At 36.3% G+C, this 15,290-nt stretch overlaps 1 protein-coding gene across 5 annotated transcripts in view; it reads left to right on the top strand.

The window, feature by feature from the left end:
* LOC145998800 (uncharacterized) overlaps window positions 1–15,290 on the top strand; it is a 321,949-nt gene that overhangs the window by 240,509 nt on the left and 66,150 nt on the right. For all 5 annotated transcript variants that reach the window (XM_083135448.1, XM_083135409.1, XM_083135419.1 and 2 more), the window contains 3 exons: window positions 654–752; window positions 5,561–5,714; window positions 13,384–13,500. In XM_083135448.1, the coding sequence (XP_082991574.1) occupies window positions 654–752; window positions 5,561–5,714; window positions 13,384–13,500 (370 nt within the window). The remainder of the gene's footprint in view (window positions 1–653; window positions 753–5,560; window positions 5,715–13,383; window positions 13,501–15,290) is intronic.

The raw sequence follows: 15,290 nt of genomic DNA, 5'->3' as shown, positions 1-15,290 counted from the left end.
AATGTGGACTCTGTAATGGTTTTGAATGTTTAATGATTTTTTACAAGTCTTCTAAGTACTATAAAGTGCTTTAGAATACGGGAAACTGTTGTGGGATTATTTTTGAAGCTTGGAGAAACTAATTAGCACAGTTGAAAGCTTTGATATGATTTAGGAATATTTTGTTAATGTTAAGAGCCCTAAACCTAACCTGCTTAACCTAACAGTGAAATGATTTAGCGATGAAATACCCCTTCACATTCCACACAATGAAGTAGATAGCAGCAGCAGTCCATATCCAAGATGGTGCTAAAGGAATGGCTGCTCGGAAACAAAGAATCATATGAGAGTAAGGAGAAAATCGTTCTCTAGAAAACATGTCGAAAGTAATCACTAAGACACTGAAGCTTGTGTTAACAGACATAATTATAAATTTAACTATGTAAAAAATGCCTGTGCACCATGATAAATTTGGAATTAAATAATCGGACGAAAACTACGTAATCTGATGCATATTTTGGTTTTGGTTGAGGAAATGTGCAGTCTTTTGACATGGTAAAGTTACAACATAATAATGTTTTTAACCTCAGAGAAATGAAATCATATTTTCTAACTTCTTGCTAATTAGTCATTGTGTCAGTGTACATTGTTAACTTTTTTTTTTCAACTTGCAGTGTCATCTTGGATTGCGAACAATAAAAAGTATGGCTGAGTGTGAAGAATGCAGCTCAGATGATGATTTTGAGATCCCACCTTGTAAAGTTGTGAGTAAGGTTAGTATGTGGTCTGAATTTTGAAGACCTGTCCACTCTGTTTTGCAATTTTGGAATAAAAAATCATAATTTAAATTCCATTTTGCATAAAAAGAGCAAGTTAATTCTTATATTTTGGTTATTTAATGAGTAACATAAAGTTTATGTGAGTTTTAGATTACTACCATGATGATTAGCTCAAATAGATGAAGAATTCAAATGAAATAGGGCCGGCTCCCATGGTAGAGTGATTAGCACATCGTGCTACAACGTCAGGGGTCTCGGGTTTGAATCCTGGCCTTGATGTTTGTGAGTGTCCATTCATCAATTTCATCACCCATCCCCATCTTTGCAATTATCCAAAAGTGGCAGAAAAGTGAAGTAAAAGAAACTAAATCAATAAACAAACAAAATCTCCTGGAATGACAAGTTAATGTTGTTATATTTTTTATTTTCTTTTGGTATGTATTTGCCGAGAGAAGATATTTGTTATTGCAAACCAAACAAAGTTCACAATGATGAAAAGATTCTCTTGGGCTATCTACCAGGTGAGTTGTGGAAAAGATTCCAAGCTTTTAAGAGCTAACGTCACTGTCATCTTCAGGGTAGAAGAATAGGAGAGTGACGTTAGCTCTCGAAAGCTTGGAATCTTTTCCACAACTCACCTGGTCGATAGCCGGAGAGTATCTCTGGCCTCCCCCATAGCGCAGTGGTAGCGTCATTGCCTTGTAATCAAGGGGTCCCGGGTTCGATACCCGGTGGAGGCACAAGTGGTTCGGATCCCACTTTAAACTGTAGGTCCAGTCCCGATTAGCCTTACGGCGCATAAAGTGGACTTAAAACACCAAATCAAACCAAACCGGAGAGTATCTTTTCATCATACGTAGCCAGGAAAGCTTCAAGACTTACTTCAAACTTCACAATATTAGTATGAAGATCATGAAAAATGGGTCATTATTAAAGAAAATGGGGGGGGGGAAGAAATGGGAAGTTTAAACACATTGTTACACCAAAGCATTTACACAAGAGCTGCCAAAAAAAAACAAAGGCATTGTTGCATCAAAGCCTGAAGACTTCTCTTTATTTCTTTCCACCCAATTTTGCTTCATTATATATTTAGTTTGTAGTATGTTACAGTAGGATTAAGTGCATTTCAGTGTTCGTGTTCAGTTATGCCAAATGTTAAATTTGGTTTTGTTACATATTAATTTATGACATTTTGTTTTGAGGAATAGTGTATCAGTATGTTAATTTTGTTTTGTTTACTTACAAATTGTGGTTGATGGGTTGTTGAGTTTATTCAATTTTGTATTCACAATAGCAAGTCCACAAACAGGTAACAGCTGATGTTCAGGAAATAAGTCTTCCAGAACATTTTAATCCAAAGGGTTTGGAGGCTGTGAAAAAATCTCCATGAATTTCATTCTTTAACCCCTAAAGTGTGGATGGCATATATATACGTCCTCCGCATTGTGATGCTGTAGTGCGGAAGGCGTATATATACACTTTATATTTGTTTCTACTATATTTGATTTACTGTGGTGTACTGTGGTGTATATAATCACACAGACGTTTAGTGAGATAATTCTAGCTGTAGTAGAAACAAAAAAAATAGTAGCAAGAGAGGAAAAAGAAGAAGACAAATAGAAAGAAGGGGAAAATTAGTTAGGTGCATTGTGCTGCTGTAGTGCGGAAGGCATATATATATATATATATATATATATATATATATATATATATATATATATATATATATATGCTTTATGTTTGTTTCAACTATATTCGATTTACTGTGGCATATATTAGGGATGGCCAGATCCAGATCCTGGCAGATCCTAACATTTTTCGGATCTGGATCCAGAACTTTCGGATCCGGATCCGTTTTGCCATCCCACATGAGCACTTCTTTGGAAAGTAAGAATGTGTTTATAACATATTGTTACCTGCTAATATACAAAATACATACACACACACACACACAGATATATATATAGTGGGTGTGCACGCGTGCTCGATTTGTAATTAATACACTTACAAGGGAGGTCTAAGTCTCCCCCTCCGATTTCCATTAAACTTGGCAGGTGTATAGAGGGGCCCAAAGGAAGAAATACGTGTTTTTTTGTTTTGGCTAAAAAACTGTTTTAGGGGGCAACCTCGCCTCAAATGTTAAGATGAGGACAAATTGAAGTGGGGGTCTGAACCCTGTGTGCCACTCCGATTTCCATGAAATTTGGCAGGTGTATGGAGGGTTCCAAAGGAAGGCGTACGTGTTTTTGTGTTTCAGCTAAAAAAAAACTGTTTTAGGAGGCAACCCCCTCCTCAAATGTAAATACACGTACATGTATTTCTTCCTTTGGGCCCCTCTATACATCTGCCAAGTTTCATGGAAATCGGAGGGCGACACTTAGATAACCTACCTTGTTAGTCTTACACTTTGTAATTATATAACACTGCATATATTATAATGTTTTATTTTAATTTGTAAAACTGTAACTGTAGAACAATTGTATAATTTTTGTATAACATTTCTATCTTGTTAAATGTGTTAAAGTTTTCATCCTGGAATGGAATATCTGACATTTATGTGTGTTTCTATTTCCAATACATTTGAATCAATACATATTCGTTTCAATGGCATTTACAAAATCAACTCTGACATTTTATGTTAAATAAGTAAGATTATTTTTGTGCACGAGTGTGTTAGCCGATGCATAGCAAAGTATTTTAGGAACAACACATGTAATGTTGTTTTTCAACACTTGAAAAAAATCTTGAAGGATTAACTAATGAAAATTTTTTTTGTAATCGAAGATCATAATACCTTTTAAGGTGTGGTAATATTATAATGGGATTGAGATACGAAACTCTCGGATCCAGATCTGGAACTTTTGGATATGGATCCAGATCCGAACGGATCCGGATCAGTTTGGCCATCCCTAGCATATATAGTCACACAGACGTTTGGTGAGATAGTTATAACTGTAATAGAAACGAAAAATGCTAGCAAGAGAGGAAACAGAAGAAGACTAGTATATATATATGCCCTCCCCATTGTGCTGCTGAAAAAGAAGAAGACAAAACTAATTTTTCCCTTCTTCTTTCTTTTAGTCTTTTTCCTCTCTTGCTACTATTTTTTGTTTCTACTACAGCTAGAACTATCTCACCAAACGTGTGTGTGACTATATATGCCACAGTAAATCGAATGTAGTTGAAACAAACATAAAGCGTATATATATATGCTTTCCACACTACATCAGCACAATGCGGAAGGTGTATACTGAATTTGACGAAAAACCTACATTTTCCAGTAGGGACTTGTTCAATAAATTCCACATTTAACGGGTTAAATTTGGCAAGCCAATGAGAGATTGAGAGTAAAACATTCAGTGTGTTCGGCAGCAACAATCAATCAAATTTTGAACAAACAGTTAGGAGAACTAGGAAGTAGGTTGTCAGACTGTACATCTTTGCTACTCTGTCATATTCCTGACTTTTTAAAAATATATATGCTGTGTTCTTGAAGTGTCATCACCAGGGTCCAGATTTCGATGACCTAAAAATGATCTATAAAATGACCTAAAAATATCAATAAAATGATTTTAAAATGTTGCCTTTATTTCAAGGTATGACAGTTAGTATGGCATTATTCTTATTTCTGTAACGTAACTGAAATTTCAAGGTGTATGTGAATTTTAAGTATAAAAATCTGTAAAAATCTTAACTTATTCAAAATTATTGCACTAGGTAATGTAGAGTGGCATGTTGCTTTCTTTCTACAATAACGCGGTGATAAAATTTTTGTTTTCATTGTTACAGACATCAAGGCGATAAATGTCAGCTCTTGGCAATAAATGAGTGAGTGAAATGTAATGCAATTACATTACTTTTTTTTTTTGCAATTATGCAAAAAAAAATTGAAAAAAGTAAAACTTGAAAAATATTGTAAAATTTGAAAAAAGTGGCAGAAGAATGACATAAAACTTGAGAAAATGACTTAAAACTTAAAAAATAGAAAATATAACGAATAAATGCCCAATAAAATTCACATTCTTATAATCAGATTCGTATTCAGGATTTTAATACTTAAGAGCAATGCATAAAGAAAAATGACATTTCATCAAAATCCGGGCCCTGGTCATCACTAACAGGGCTGGAAAGTTTCCAGAAATCATTGGAGGATTTTTCTTTACAAGAATGTACTTTTAGTCCTTCACTTTTTACATGCCTATTTGTTGGCATTCTGAAATTCACAAAATAACTAGAGATGGGACTTAATAATTTGTACTCTCAGTATGAGCTGTAATTTCTATGAATATAAATGTATATATATATATATATATACACACATCCTGGTATTTATAATGTAAATGTCAAAATACTTTACGTAGTTTTTTATAAGGCGAAACATTTTGCAGTCAGCTGGTTAATGAACCGTTTATGCTCTCAAGGTAACATTTGTAATTTTATAAGTAGAATGTTGTTTATCTGGAAATTTTGAATCTCTACTTAATTGTGTCATTTGAGTCAATTTTCATATCAGTCCATCCCTAAAAATAACCGCTTTGAACCAATATCTATACTGTTGATGATATTCTTACTGATCCCTAGTCATGCCAGTGCTTGAACATTGTTACAATTTAATTTTTTTCAGAATATTTACACTAAAGATTTTACTGTGAAAGTGTTCCATGAAACTGTCATATCATAGCTGATCCAATGTCGATTTCAATATAATACTGTACTTGTATTAACATTTATAACTATGCTGAACAATTTCAGTTATTGATATTGTTTCTGCCCAGATATCTACTTATTTTTCTTCGTTTTAGGTTGATGAGAAAAGGAATAACAACAATAATAATGGTAGTGATGCAAATAACTTTTTAATACCTGAATATTATTCTCCAACAATCAGTAATGTACTTGCAGAACGTAAAAGCCATGCAGTCTTACAAGAAGAAATGCAGGATTCGCCAACTCCAGGTGAGTAGGAATCTTTCTATTTTATTATTTGTGATGTATACATGGATTCAAACACGTATATTGTTCCCTTAGTTGTTATTCATGATCACTAGAGACCCAATGTTAGGCAAAATGCCTATTCTTTCCTGTTAGAGATATGATGAAAACGAATGTTGCGAAGGCCAGGGGGAGGGATTAGCTTCATTTAAAGGCAATTTAATTTTGCCTATATTATTTCATAAATGTCAGATACGAGGGTCACTATTTATATTTTGAGCCTTGGCAACACTGATTGAAGTTAGGTGCGATTTGACGTTTGCACGGAATCGTCTGGCATTATTGACCATAACGTACTTCAAATGTTTTGTCAATAGCTTCATTTGTGTTGTTTATGTTGCCTTGGAGATTGCGCGACAACAATAAAATTGAATTAACTTGTGAACATTTTCGTGCGATGATTTTTTACGATTTTAGACGTAGATTGTCAAGACAAGAGTGCATCGATCAACTTACTTCCACATTTGACGATGAAGCCCCATCCTTTGCCACTGTGAAATGCTGGTATAACGAATTTAATCGTGGCCGCCATTCGCTCACCGACGAGATTCGCGAAGGTCGTCCAAAATCAGTTGTTGTTCAAGAAAACATTGATGCTGTGCAAAACCTAATACTGCAAGATCGTCATGTGACATACTGTGAGATTGAGGCAACCATAGGCATTAGTTCCACCAGCATATATAAAATATTACATGATCATTTAGCTGTGAGAAAGGTATGTTCTCGTTGGATCCCACACAATTTACAAAAGCTCAAAAAGACGCTCGCGTCATTTGGTGCAAACAAATGCTCAATAAATACAATCGTGGTGCTTCAAAAGACGTATATAAGATTGTAACCGGTGATGAATCATGGATATATGCATATGAGCCGGAACGTAAACAGCAGTCAACTGTATGGGTGTTTCAAGATGAACCCAATCCAACAAAAGTTGTTCGCGCTCGAAGCACATCGAGACAAATGGTTGCCTGTTTTTTTTTCGGGAAAACTGGTCATGTGGCAACTGTGTCTTTAGAGGAACGTAGAACGGTCAACTCTGAATGGTACACAACAATTTGTTTGCCAGAGGTCTTCGATGAAATACGGAAAACAAACAAACGCCATCGGATCATTCTTCATCTAATCAATGCCAGCTGTCACACATCTCGTCTAACAACCGACTTTATGAACAGTCAAAAAATCGAATTGATGGGTCATCCGCCGAACAGTCCTGATTTGGCACCGAATGACTTCTTCTTGTTCCCGAATGTCAAGAATAAATTGCGTGGACAACGATTTTTGTCGAAGATGCCGTTCATGCTTTCAAAAACCATATTATGGAGGTGTCTCAAGAAGATTGGAAAAACTGCTTTGACAAATGGTTCGAACGAATGCAAAAGTGTATTGACCATAAAGGAGAATACTTCGAAAAACAATAAAGCAGTTTTCAATGCCAAATTCCTGTTTTTTCATTGTTAGGCTCAAAATATAAATAGTGACCCTCGTATTGCCTATTTTAGGCATTTTCTTTAAAATTGGGACATGACTGAACTCTGTTCATACAATTTCCTGTTCCCAGGATTAGTTTTTGATGCTTCCAAGAAATATAAAAATAACAGTTTACAGTAGAAAGCTGAATGGCCTGCTCAAGGTCAAGCTCCACCCCGATTCATTGGAAGAATGTCGCCAAGGGGGTGATTGGCCTCTCCCCCTCGCACTTCCCTGGGCTGGCTATCTGAGTTGCATTCCACAGGTGCACATAGTCTGGAGAAAGCTCTTCAAAGGATCATTGTAGTTTTCTCTCTCGTGGTTTGTGGTGGAAATTTTGTGTGTATTTGTGCTTTTTACTCGTAGAAATGCCCAAGGAAGCATCTTCTCTGAGAACCAAATTGAGCAACTATGTGAAAGAATTCGCGTCCATAATGTTTACAACTGATGGATCAGTGTTATATTGTCAGTTATGTGAAAAGTCTGTGAATTGCATGAAGAAAATAAAATACGTTATGCAACACTTAGAAACTGCTAAACACAAATCGGTTACTATTGAGAAACAAAAGTCATGCATGGTAAAACCGTCACTACAGCACCTTGAATAACATAGTGTGGAAAACGACCCAAGAAACTGATTCCCGAGACGATGACAACATAGATGGCAGTGAGATCAGCACAGCTGCTAATTTTCTTATGAAAGTAATCCGGCTTAGTTAGTTTTTGGAATATATTGTGTAGATTTGTTTGTCTTTAAAGCCGGTACGTGAATTGATGGAAACAGTTATATTTGTGGAGTGACTTGCAGTCACGAAATGACATTAATTTGGAAAGAAAAGTAAAATAAAATTAATAAATAAATACCTTGCGTAACACAAGAAGAAACATCGCAATGTGATTCCGGAGGTCAGGTGTTGGATTGTGTACTAGAGTTTATTTTTCTATGTTATTAGAATATAAATAGTATCCTTAGATATTTCATACCGAGGCAACAAACCGCAAGTGTCGCTTGGGAGTGAGCAAAATATAAATAGTGACCCTCGTATTGCCTATTTTAGGCATTTTCTTTAAAATTGGGACATGACCGAACTCTGTGCATACAATTTCCTGTTCCTAGGATTAGTTTTCGATGCTTCCAAGAAATTTAAAAATAACAGTTTACAGTAGAAAGCTGAATGGCCTGCTCAAGGTCAAGCTCTACCCCGATTCATTGGAAGAATGTCGCCAAGGGGGTGATTGGCCTCTCCCCCTCGCACTTCCCTGGGCTGGCTATCTGAGTTGCATTCCACAGGTGCACATAGTCTGGAGAAAGCTCTTCAAAGGATCATTGAAGAAATGCCCAAGGAAGGCGACAAACCACAAGTGTCGCTTGGGAGTGAGCAGTCGCTAATCAATGCAGCCTTTCGAACCGTAGAGACACAAGCTCTCCTTAAGGAAATTTTAGATCAAAGCAACACACAACAAACGATATGGGGATTTCACACCAAAGCGACATGGGTCCTTCTGTCCAAGGCAACTTCCATACCAAAGCGACACATGTCACTTGGAAATGAGCCAATCAAGAGCAACATTTCACATCGTAGTGGCATGACGGGCAGCACAGGCTAGCAGCATTCAGTTGGTGAAATCCTCAAACAATAAGTGTCACGTGTCGCTTTGGTGTGCAATCTCACTAAAGCAAGACACTCATTGCAAACAACAAACCACAGCAACACGTTGCAAGCTATTGGGGAAAATGGCCCAGCATGAGCGACATGCAAGGCTTATCGTGTCGCCTAGATCTATTGTTGTAACATGCAGTTTATCGTGTTGCCTAGATCTGCTGTTCACATAATTAGCAGAAAACGCTTGCTAATAGACTGAAGGCACCATCAGGGTGCAAAATCCTGGGGGGACGGGGGATTCCCCCCAGGGGGGAGGGTTTTTGTTATAACAAAAAAATAAGCAATTACTTTTAATTTCAAATATATGTTACCAAGAATAATATCGAAAACATACACAAATTAGTGTAGTTGTGAGTATTGAATGAATTCTCTCTCAAGAGATCATTAACAAATCTACATCAATACGCACAATAAAAGTAAAACAAGAATGCAAGAAAATAATAACTATGAAATTAATTGATTTATCATAAAGCACAAACTAAACAAAAACTCACACATAATAAAAACCACTTTAACCATTTCATAATTTATTAACATCTTTAACCAGTTAGTAAAGGAATTAATTAGCTGCTTTGCAATATCTGATATGTATAAAAGTAACAAATTAATTTCCTTTATGTATAATTAATAATAATAGTAATAATATATTTTTAATTGAGTAATTTATTTTTGGATGTATTATTATGACTAAAATTTATGAAGACTCAAATGTTCTGCATTTTATCACGAAGTTTAACAAGCTACAGAATATTTTTTAAAGTTTGATTATGATCATCATAGGCTAATTGGAAATGGACCTATACCATTTAAATTGGGACCCGACCACTGTGCAATATGCTTCAAAAGCAGACACCTCCAGAGAATAGGTTTTTATTTTATTTGTTCATTCACTTTATTTCTTATATATCATCGTTCATTTTGATGAGGCAATGAGAGCAATTATGAAATCGACAGACAATAATAACTACCCATTCCAGCTCTGGACTCGCATTTTTGCAAAACATGGAAATCCATTTGTTTCCTGTTCACAGTAGAATAATGTTCATATAAAACAATGCACATGCAGCTTAGAGTTGATTCTTGGTGAGGCACCTGACTAAAATTTGCCCCTCCCAACTGTAACTTCTGGGTCCGCCACTGCTTGTCACTTAGTTGGGAACTCCCAGAGCTTTCAGACTGAAGTAACAAGTAGCACGCGAATGTGGCATATGAATGTGTCGTTTGCTGTTCGGACGCTCATGCACAATGAATGCTATTTTACAGTCTGGAAGTGTCTTGTGTCACTAGTCACATCAGTGTGAACATCCCATGTCGCTTGTCCCATTGGTCTGAAAGTTTCCTTACACTCATGTCGATGGCACTAAGGAAGTTTTGTGGGTTTCCCCTTGTCGTTTCATGCAATCCTCATTATCATCATCACCATGATTAGTTTAAAGTGGAAGAAAAGAGACCAAAAATACAAATGCTTCAGTGTGTATATCTTTAAAACAAATGATGATAATGATAATAATAATGAACCTAATTCATACACAAAAATTTAGTTACCAAGAGCATTTCACGCATATATTTTGTCCCGTATAATTAATGAAAGTAACTATAACAGGACGTGGTAGACTGTCTAGAATGTTCGTTAATATATTTGCAACCACTGTACCAAATATCATAGCAATTATCACATTCATAGAAATGCTTCATGTAAAAGAATCAGACGTTGCAGCAAAAACTCCATTTACTTCCATTAAAAGCAGACGAATACCATGCAGCTGTGCCGACACCAGCGCCTCTAGCGGTATCATATTCGAGTGGAACCAGCCAGAGAGCCCAGAACAGTGCCGTTTTCCACACTACGTTATTCAAGGCGCTGTACCATCACTAATTACATCATACGCTATTTCTCCTAGGCAGTCTCAGTTTTCTGCAGATTTGTGTAAGGCATTCATAGAGGCAGACATTCCTTTGTGGAAATTGCAGAATGCCTCTTTAAGGGGATTCCTATCGAAGTACCCAGGTGAACATGTATCGAATGAGTCAACACTGCGTAAAAATTACGTCGAAGGGTGTTGCACGGGTGTCATTGAAAGAATTAGGGAGGAAGTTAGGGGGGAAAGAACTTGGGTGTCTATTGATGAAACAACCGATGCTATGGGAAGGTTTCTTGCTAATGTTGTAATTGGTACAAGGGAACACAATGTAGAGCCCAAAATATTTCTTCTTGGATGTGAGCAACCGGAAAAAACTAATAGTACAGCAATTGCTCAATTGCACTTCCACACTACATTTGCTTTGGCTGGAAGGCATAAAGATGTGCTTTTGTTTGTAACAGATGCAGCGCCATATATGAAAAAAGCAGCAACAGCCCTTAGTTATTTTCCCCGCTATGCTGCGCCAATACTAACTAGATGGGGTACTTGGATATCTGCACAACTAACTATTACACAACTATTACACAACCAACTATCAGAAGGTGGCTGAAGTAATTAATTCCCTATCTGAAAATGATGCAACATCAATTCTTTTGTCAGACTATTGTGTCTAGCCATTATACAATGGAAAATTTTGGACTGACGTGACTCCTGTTTGCAGTGATTAATTAAGTACAATATTGGACTGCTGTCTCTAATGATGAGCTCCTGGTTTATTTTAAGCAACTATAAAGAATGTACAGGTATGTTTCTATATTTTTTAAACACCCATTTCTTTTTGTATGTCTATCTTCATTATTTTGAGTTAAATTTCATTGCCTTTTTTATTGCCTATTTGTATTTAATGCCTATTTTACTGCCTATTTTGAAAATTATAAGTGCTTATTTGCCTGCCTACTTTATATGTTTTTAGTGCCTAAACATCCAGTCTCTAATGATCACTAATACTTACAAATTTATTACCTATTGTGGGTGCTGTAAAAACTGTGTTATGTGTCAGTAAGAGAAAATGCTTGATGCACAATTAAGTAATAAGACGGTCATTAACAAGTGAAAAAGTATTTTATTTGAATATTACCTGTTTATTACTCAAAGTATATCCCTCCTGCATCGTAACAATGATTGAAATGACATCTGCAAGTCTTCATGCAGTATAACTTGAAGCTACGACACCACATCCTTTTGGGTGTTCCTGTGTTCATCAAACTTACGCAATTCCAGCAGCAGCTTCACTTTTAGAAACAAGAAATAGTAATAGGAGGATAAATCGGGAGAGTAGATAGGATGATTCAACACCCTCACTTATTTTCAGTCTAGGAATAACTGGACAACCGCTGCTCACTGGCACTGTGCAGGAACCAACTGCCCAGTTGGTTCGGACACAATATTATCTTCACCCTTGACTTTTGTAGCTGCATTTTCTTGCCTCTTGGTAAATTTAGTGACTTCCATTCTAGGTGTTGTTGTTTTGTAGGAAGACCGTTGTGAAAATGCTCAGTTTCATCCTGCATAAAAATGTAATTCAAGAAATATTTATTCATGCGAGCAGTTTTCAGGATGTCTTTCACGAAACTTGATGGTCACTCACTGCTCCATTGGTAGTGTACCCCGATAACGGCTTCTTGTAGGCTAACAAGGTTCTGGCACCTTGATCTATTGCAGTATAATTCTCTGTGGAGTTGTGTTTGTCCTTGTGTGTACTGAGTGCTCCTTTACAGCCTCAGCTTTTAAAAGGTAAGGATATTATATCCTCTGAAAGAGTTTAGTTTTAATAATTGATGAATGAATTAGTTTTAAAAATTGAGTTAGGAAATTTTTAATAGACGACATCTTTTATTTTTTTTATTTTTTTTTGGAGCCTGTCTTCAATTTTGTTTCATTAAGGGGTTTATTCCTCCCATTTTGTGACAAGCAAAAATAGCCTATGCACTGATTTACCCATAATATCAAAGTCAATTAATCAATCACTCCCCATAGTGATTATGTGACAACACGCTTGCACCACATTCATGACATGGTGGTATAATTTCCAGCATGTCCATCTGCAAGTTCACAAAGTGCTGTAGATTTTGGACCATGCTACACCATGAACACTCTACATCACAGATAGAATGCACATGTGAGACGACATACTATCAGTCTCATTACTTAATTGTCAAACTGTGTACATTTATTATTTAAAATAAATCATGTTGGCACAAGCCTAAATTATGCTTTCATTAAATGTTGCTTTCTTTTACAAAGAGTTTTTCCAACCCTAAATAATAAAGCTTTGCCTAAGGAGTGATCAGCCAATGTTATCCAAATTTTCATGCAAACCTGCACACCATTCACCAGGTTGCCATCAGAAATGTTCATGTGGTAGGAACCATTGTAATTGCACGAACCTGTCCTATAATATAATTATCCAGTTTTTAACCCATTTTAATCCTGCTCTGTGAAATACAAATTTTATCCCTTCTCAAAATTTAGGAAATATATTCAGATATCTTTTGAGACAAATCAAGCTACATCTGCTTGTGATAGTTATGATACATTTAATGTTAAGCTGAAACCTGGTATTTTTTTTTTTCCTTTCAGACACCAATGTATGTGATTTTTTTGATTCTCTTGAAGTTTCTGAGAAACAAACAATCAAGTCTGTTCCCCCTAGCTGTGCCGTTTTCACATCTGGTTTCTGTACTCTCGTGAATACAGGTAAGATAACAAGAGGATATTGGAGTTAATATAAAACATATTCTGCTTTATATCAGTCCTTTTGGGCTACTAAACTGCAAAAGTTGTGTGTTTGTGTCAGTCTGTGTAAACTATCAGTACCTGAAAAACTACTAGAGGAATAAAAACATAGTTTCATAGACTGATACACCCACCAAGCAATAGCTCAAAGCTCGTGTGTCTGTCTGTGAGAGAGAACAATCAAGCAAAAGTGGCCTGTCATATCTCTGAATCTGACACATGTAAGGATCTAAAATTTTCTAGAAATTGAGAATGCTAGTTGAACGCAGTAATTTAATTTGATTGGTACACTTCTGTTCAGAGAAACTGGTTTGAGTTAAAGATCAGCTTCGGAGCTGATCAAGTATGGCAGTACAGCCGAATTAAAGGTTCGGGAAAACAGCACTCTCCAGTGTTGCTTACCACTAAAGTTTTTCACCATATGAAGGAAATTTTCTGACTTGCCGAGTGAAAAGAAACTATGGTTACAGGAAAGCCTTGCATTTTAATTATTAATGCAATGCAGTGTCCAATTTTACAAGAGAATGGCGGGAAAAAATTCAGGAAAATATGTTCGAGATACGCAGCATCCCATAACTAATCCAAAAAAAAGAAAAACTGCCTCAATCCCTTCGCTTGGGGAAAATCTCGTATTCATTTGAAGGCAGAGGGGAGTGGATGATGGTTCCATTACCTCCTTCCCTAGCTTAACGTAATAGCAACATCGACGTTCACCAAGAGGACATTGGTGCTCTTTGCGAGTGTCCCTTCATCAATTTTCCCATATCATCATTTATCTTCTTCATCACGATTAACTAAAAGTGGAAGAAATGTGAAGCTAACAAAAAATAAATCAAATTGACATTCAAGATGCGGACGGGAGAAAATAAACAATCCAAGGCAATAAGAATATCTATCACAGCCCAAATGACATGACTTCAGGATCACTTTCATTACTTTCTCTTACGTATGCAAACTGCTTTTCTAGCTTGTAATTTGAACATGAAAGTAGGATAATAAAGCTCCCAAAATCAGTACAGGCTGGATGAATGTCTTCATGTTTTACTGAAAAATCACTCTTTTTCATCAAATAGTTAGTTTAAAAATATAATTATATATGTGCCATACTTATAAGATTCGTCGCCACATATCAGAATCTGCTTTGTTGACAGAAGCTAGAGCACGAAGATCATTAGGGATTGGAAACACTAACCTTGCACAAAAGCATGTCTTCGATCGTCTACATTAATATACACACACAACATTAACTTATAGTCTGTGAGCAACGTGTGCACAGCTTAGAGACAGTATACCGTGAAGCGTATTGCTTTCAAATTAATGTAATTAGAGAGAAGGGACATTGAAAGTTTGGAACCGGACAGGTAAAAGTGCAATCTTCAGGAGAAATCACCCTAATAGCATGCTTTTTTGCACTGTGGCTTGTGTCCATGTTGGTAAATTGCCAGCTTCGTAAGCTGAAATCCTATGTTCGATTCCCCGTGTGGTCAAAGTTTTCTTTTTTCCTTTGTCTGCCAAAGGAAGGGGTGCCACGAAAAGTATTTCACCGAGTCACAGCTTTATACTTTGTTGTTCGTGTGGCAAGGAGAAAATAATTATTGAAAGGACTATGCGGGTGGCATAATTGCTCACAGACTATAAGTTAATGTTGTTTGTGTATATTAATGTAGACGATCGAAGACATGCTTTTGTGCAAGGTTAGTGTTTCCAATCCCTAATGATCTTCGTGCTCTAGCTTCTGTCAACATAGCAGA

Source organism: Lepisma saccharinum, chromosome 1, assembly GCF_977018435.1.
Source record: "Lepisma saccharinum chromosome 1, izLepSacc3.1, whole genome shotgun sequence".
Lineage (NCBI taxonomy): Eukaryota > Metazoa > Arthropoda > Insecta > Zygentoma > Lepismatidae > Lepisma > Lepisma saccharinum.
This window is presented reverse-complemented; position numbering and strand designations above follow the sequence as displayed.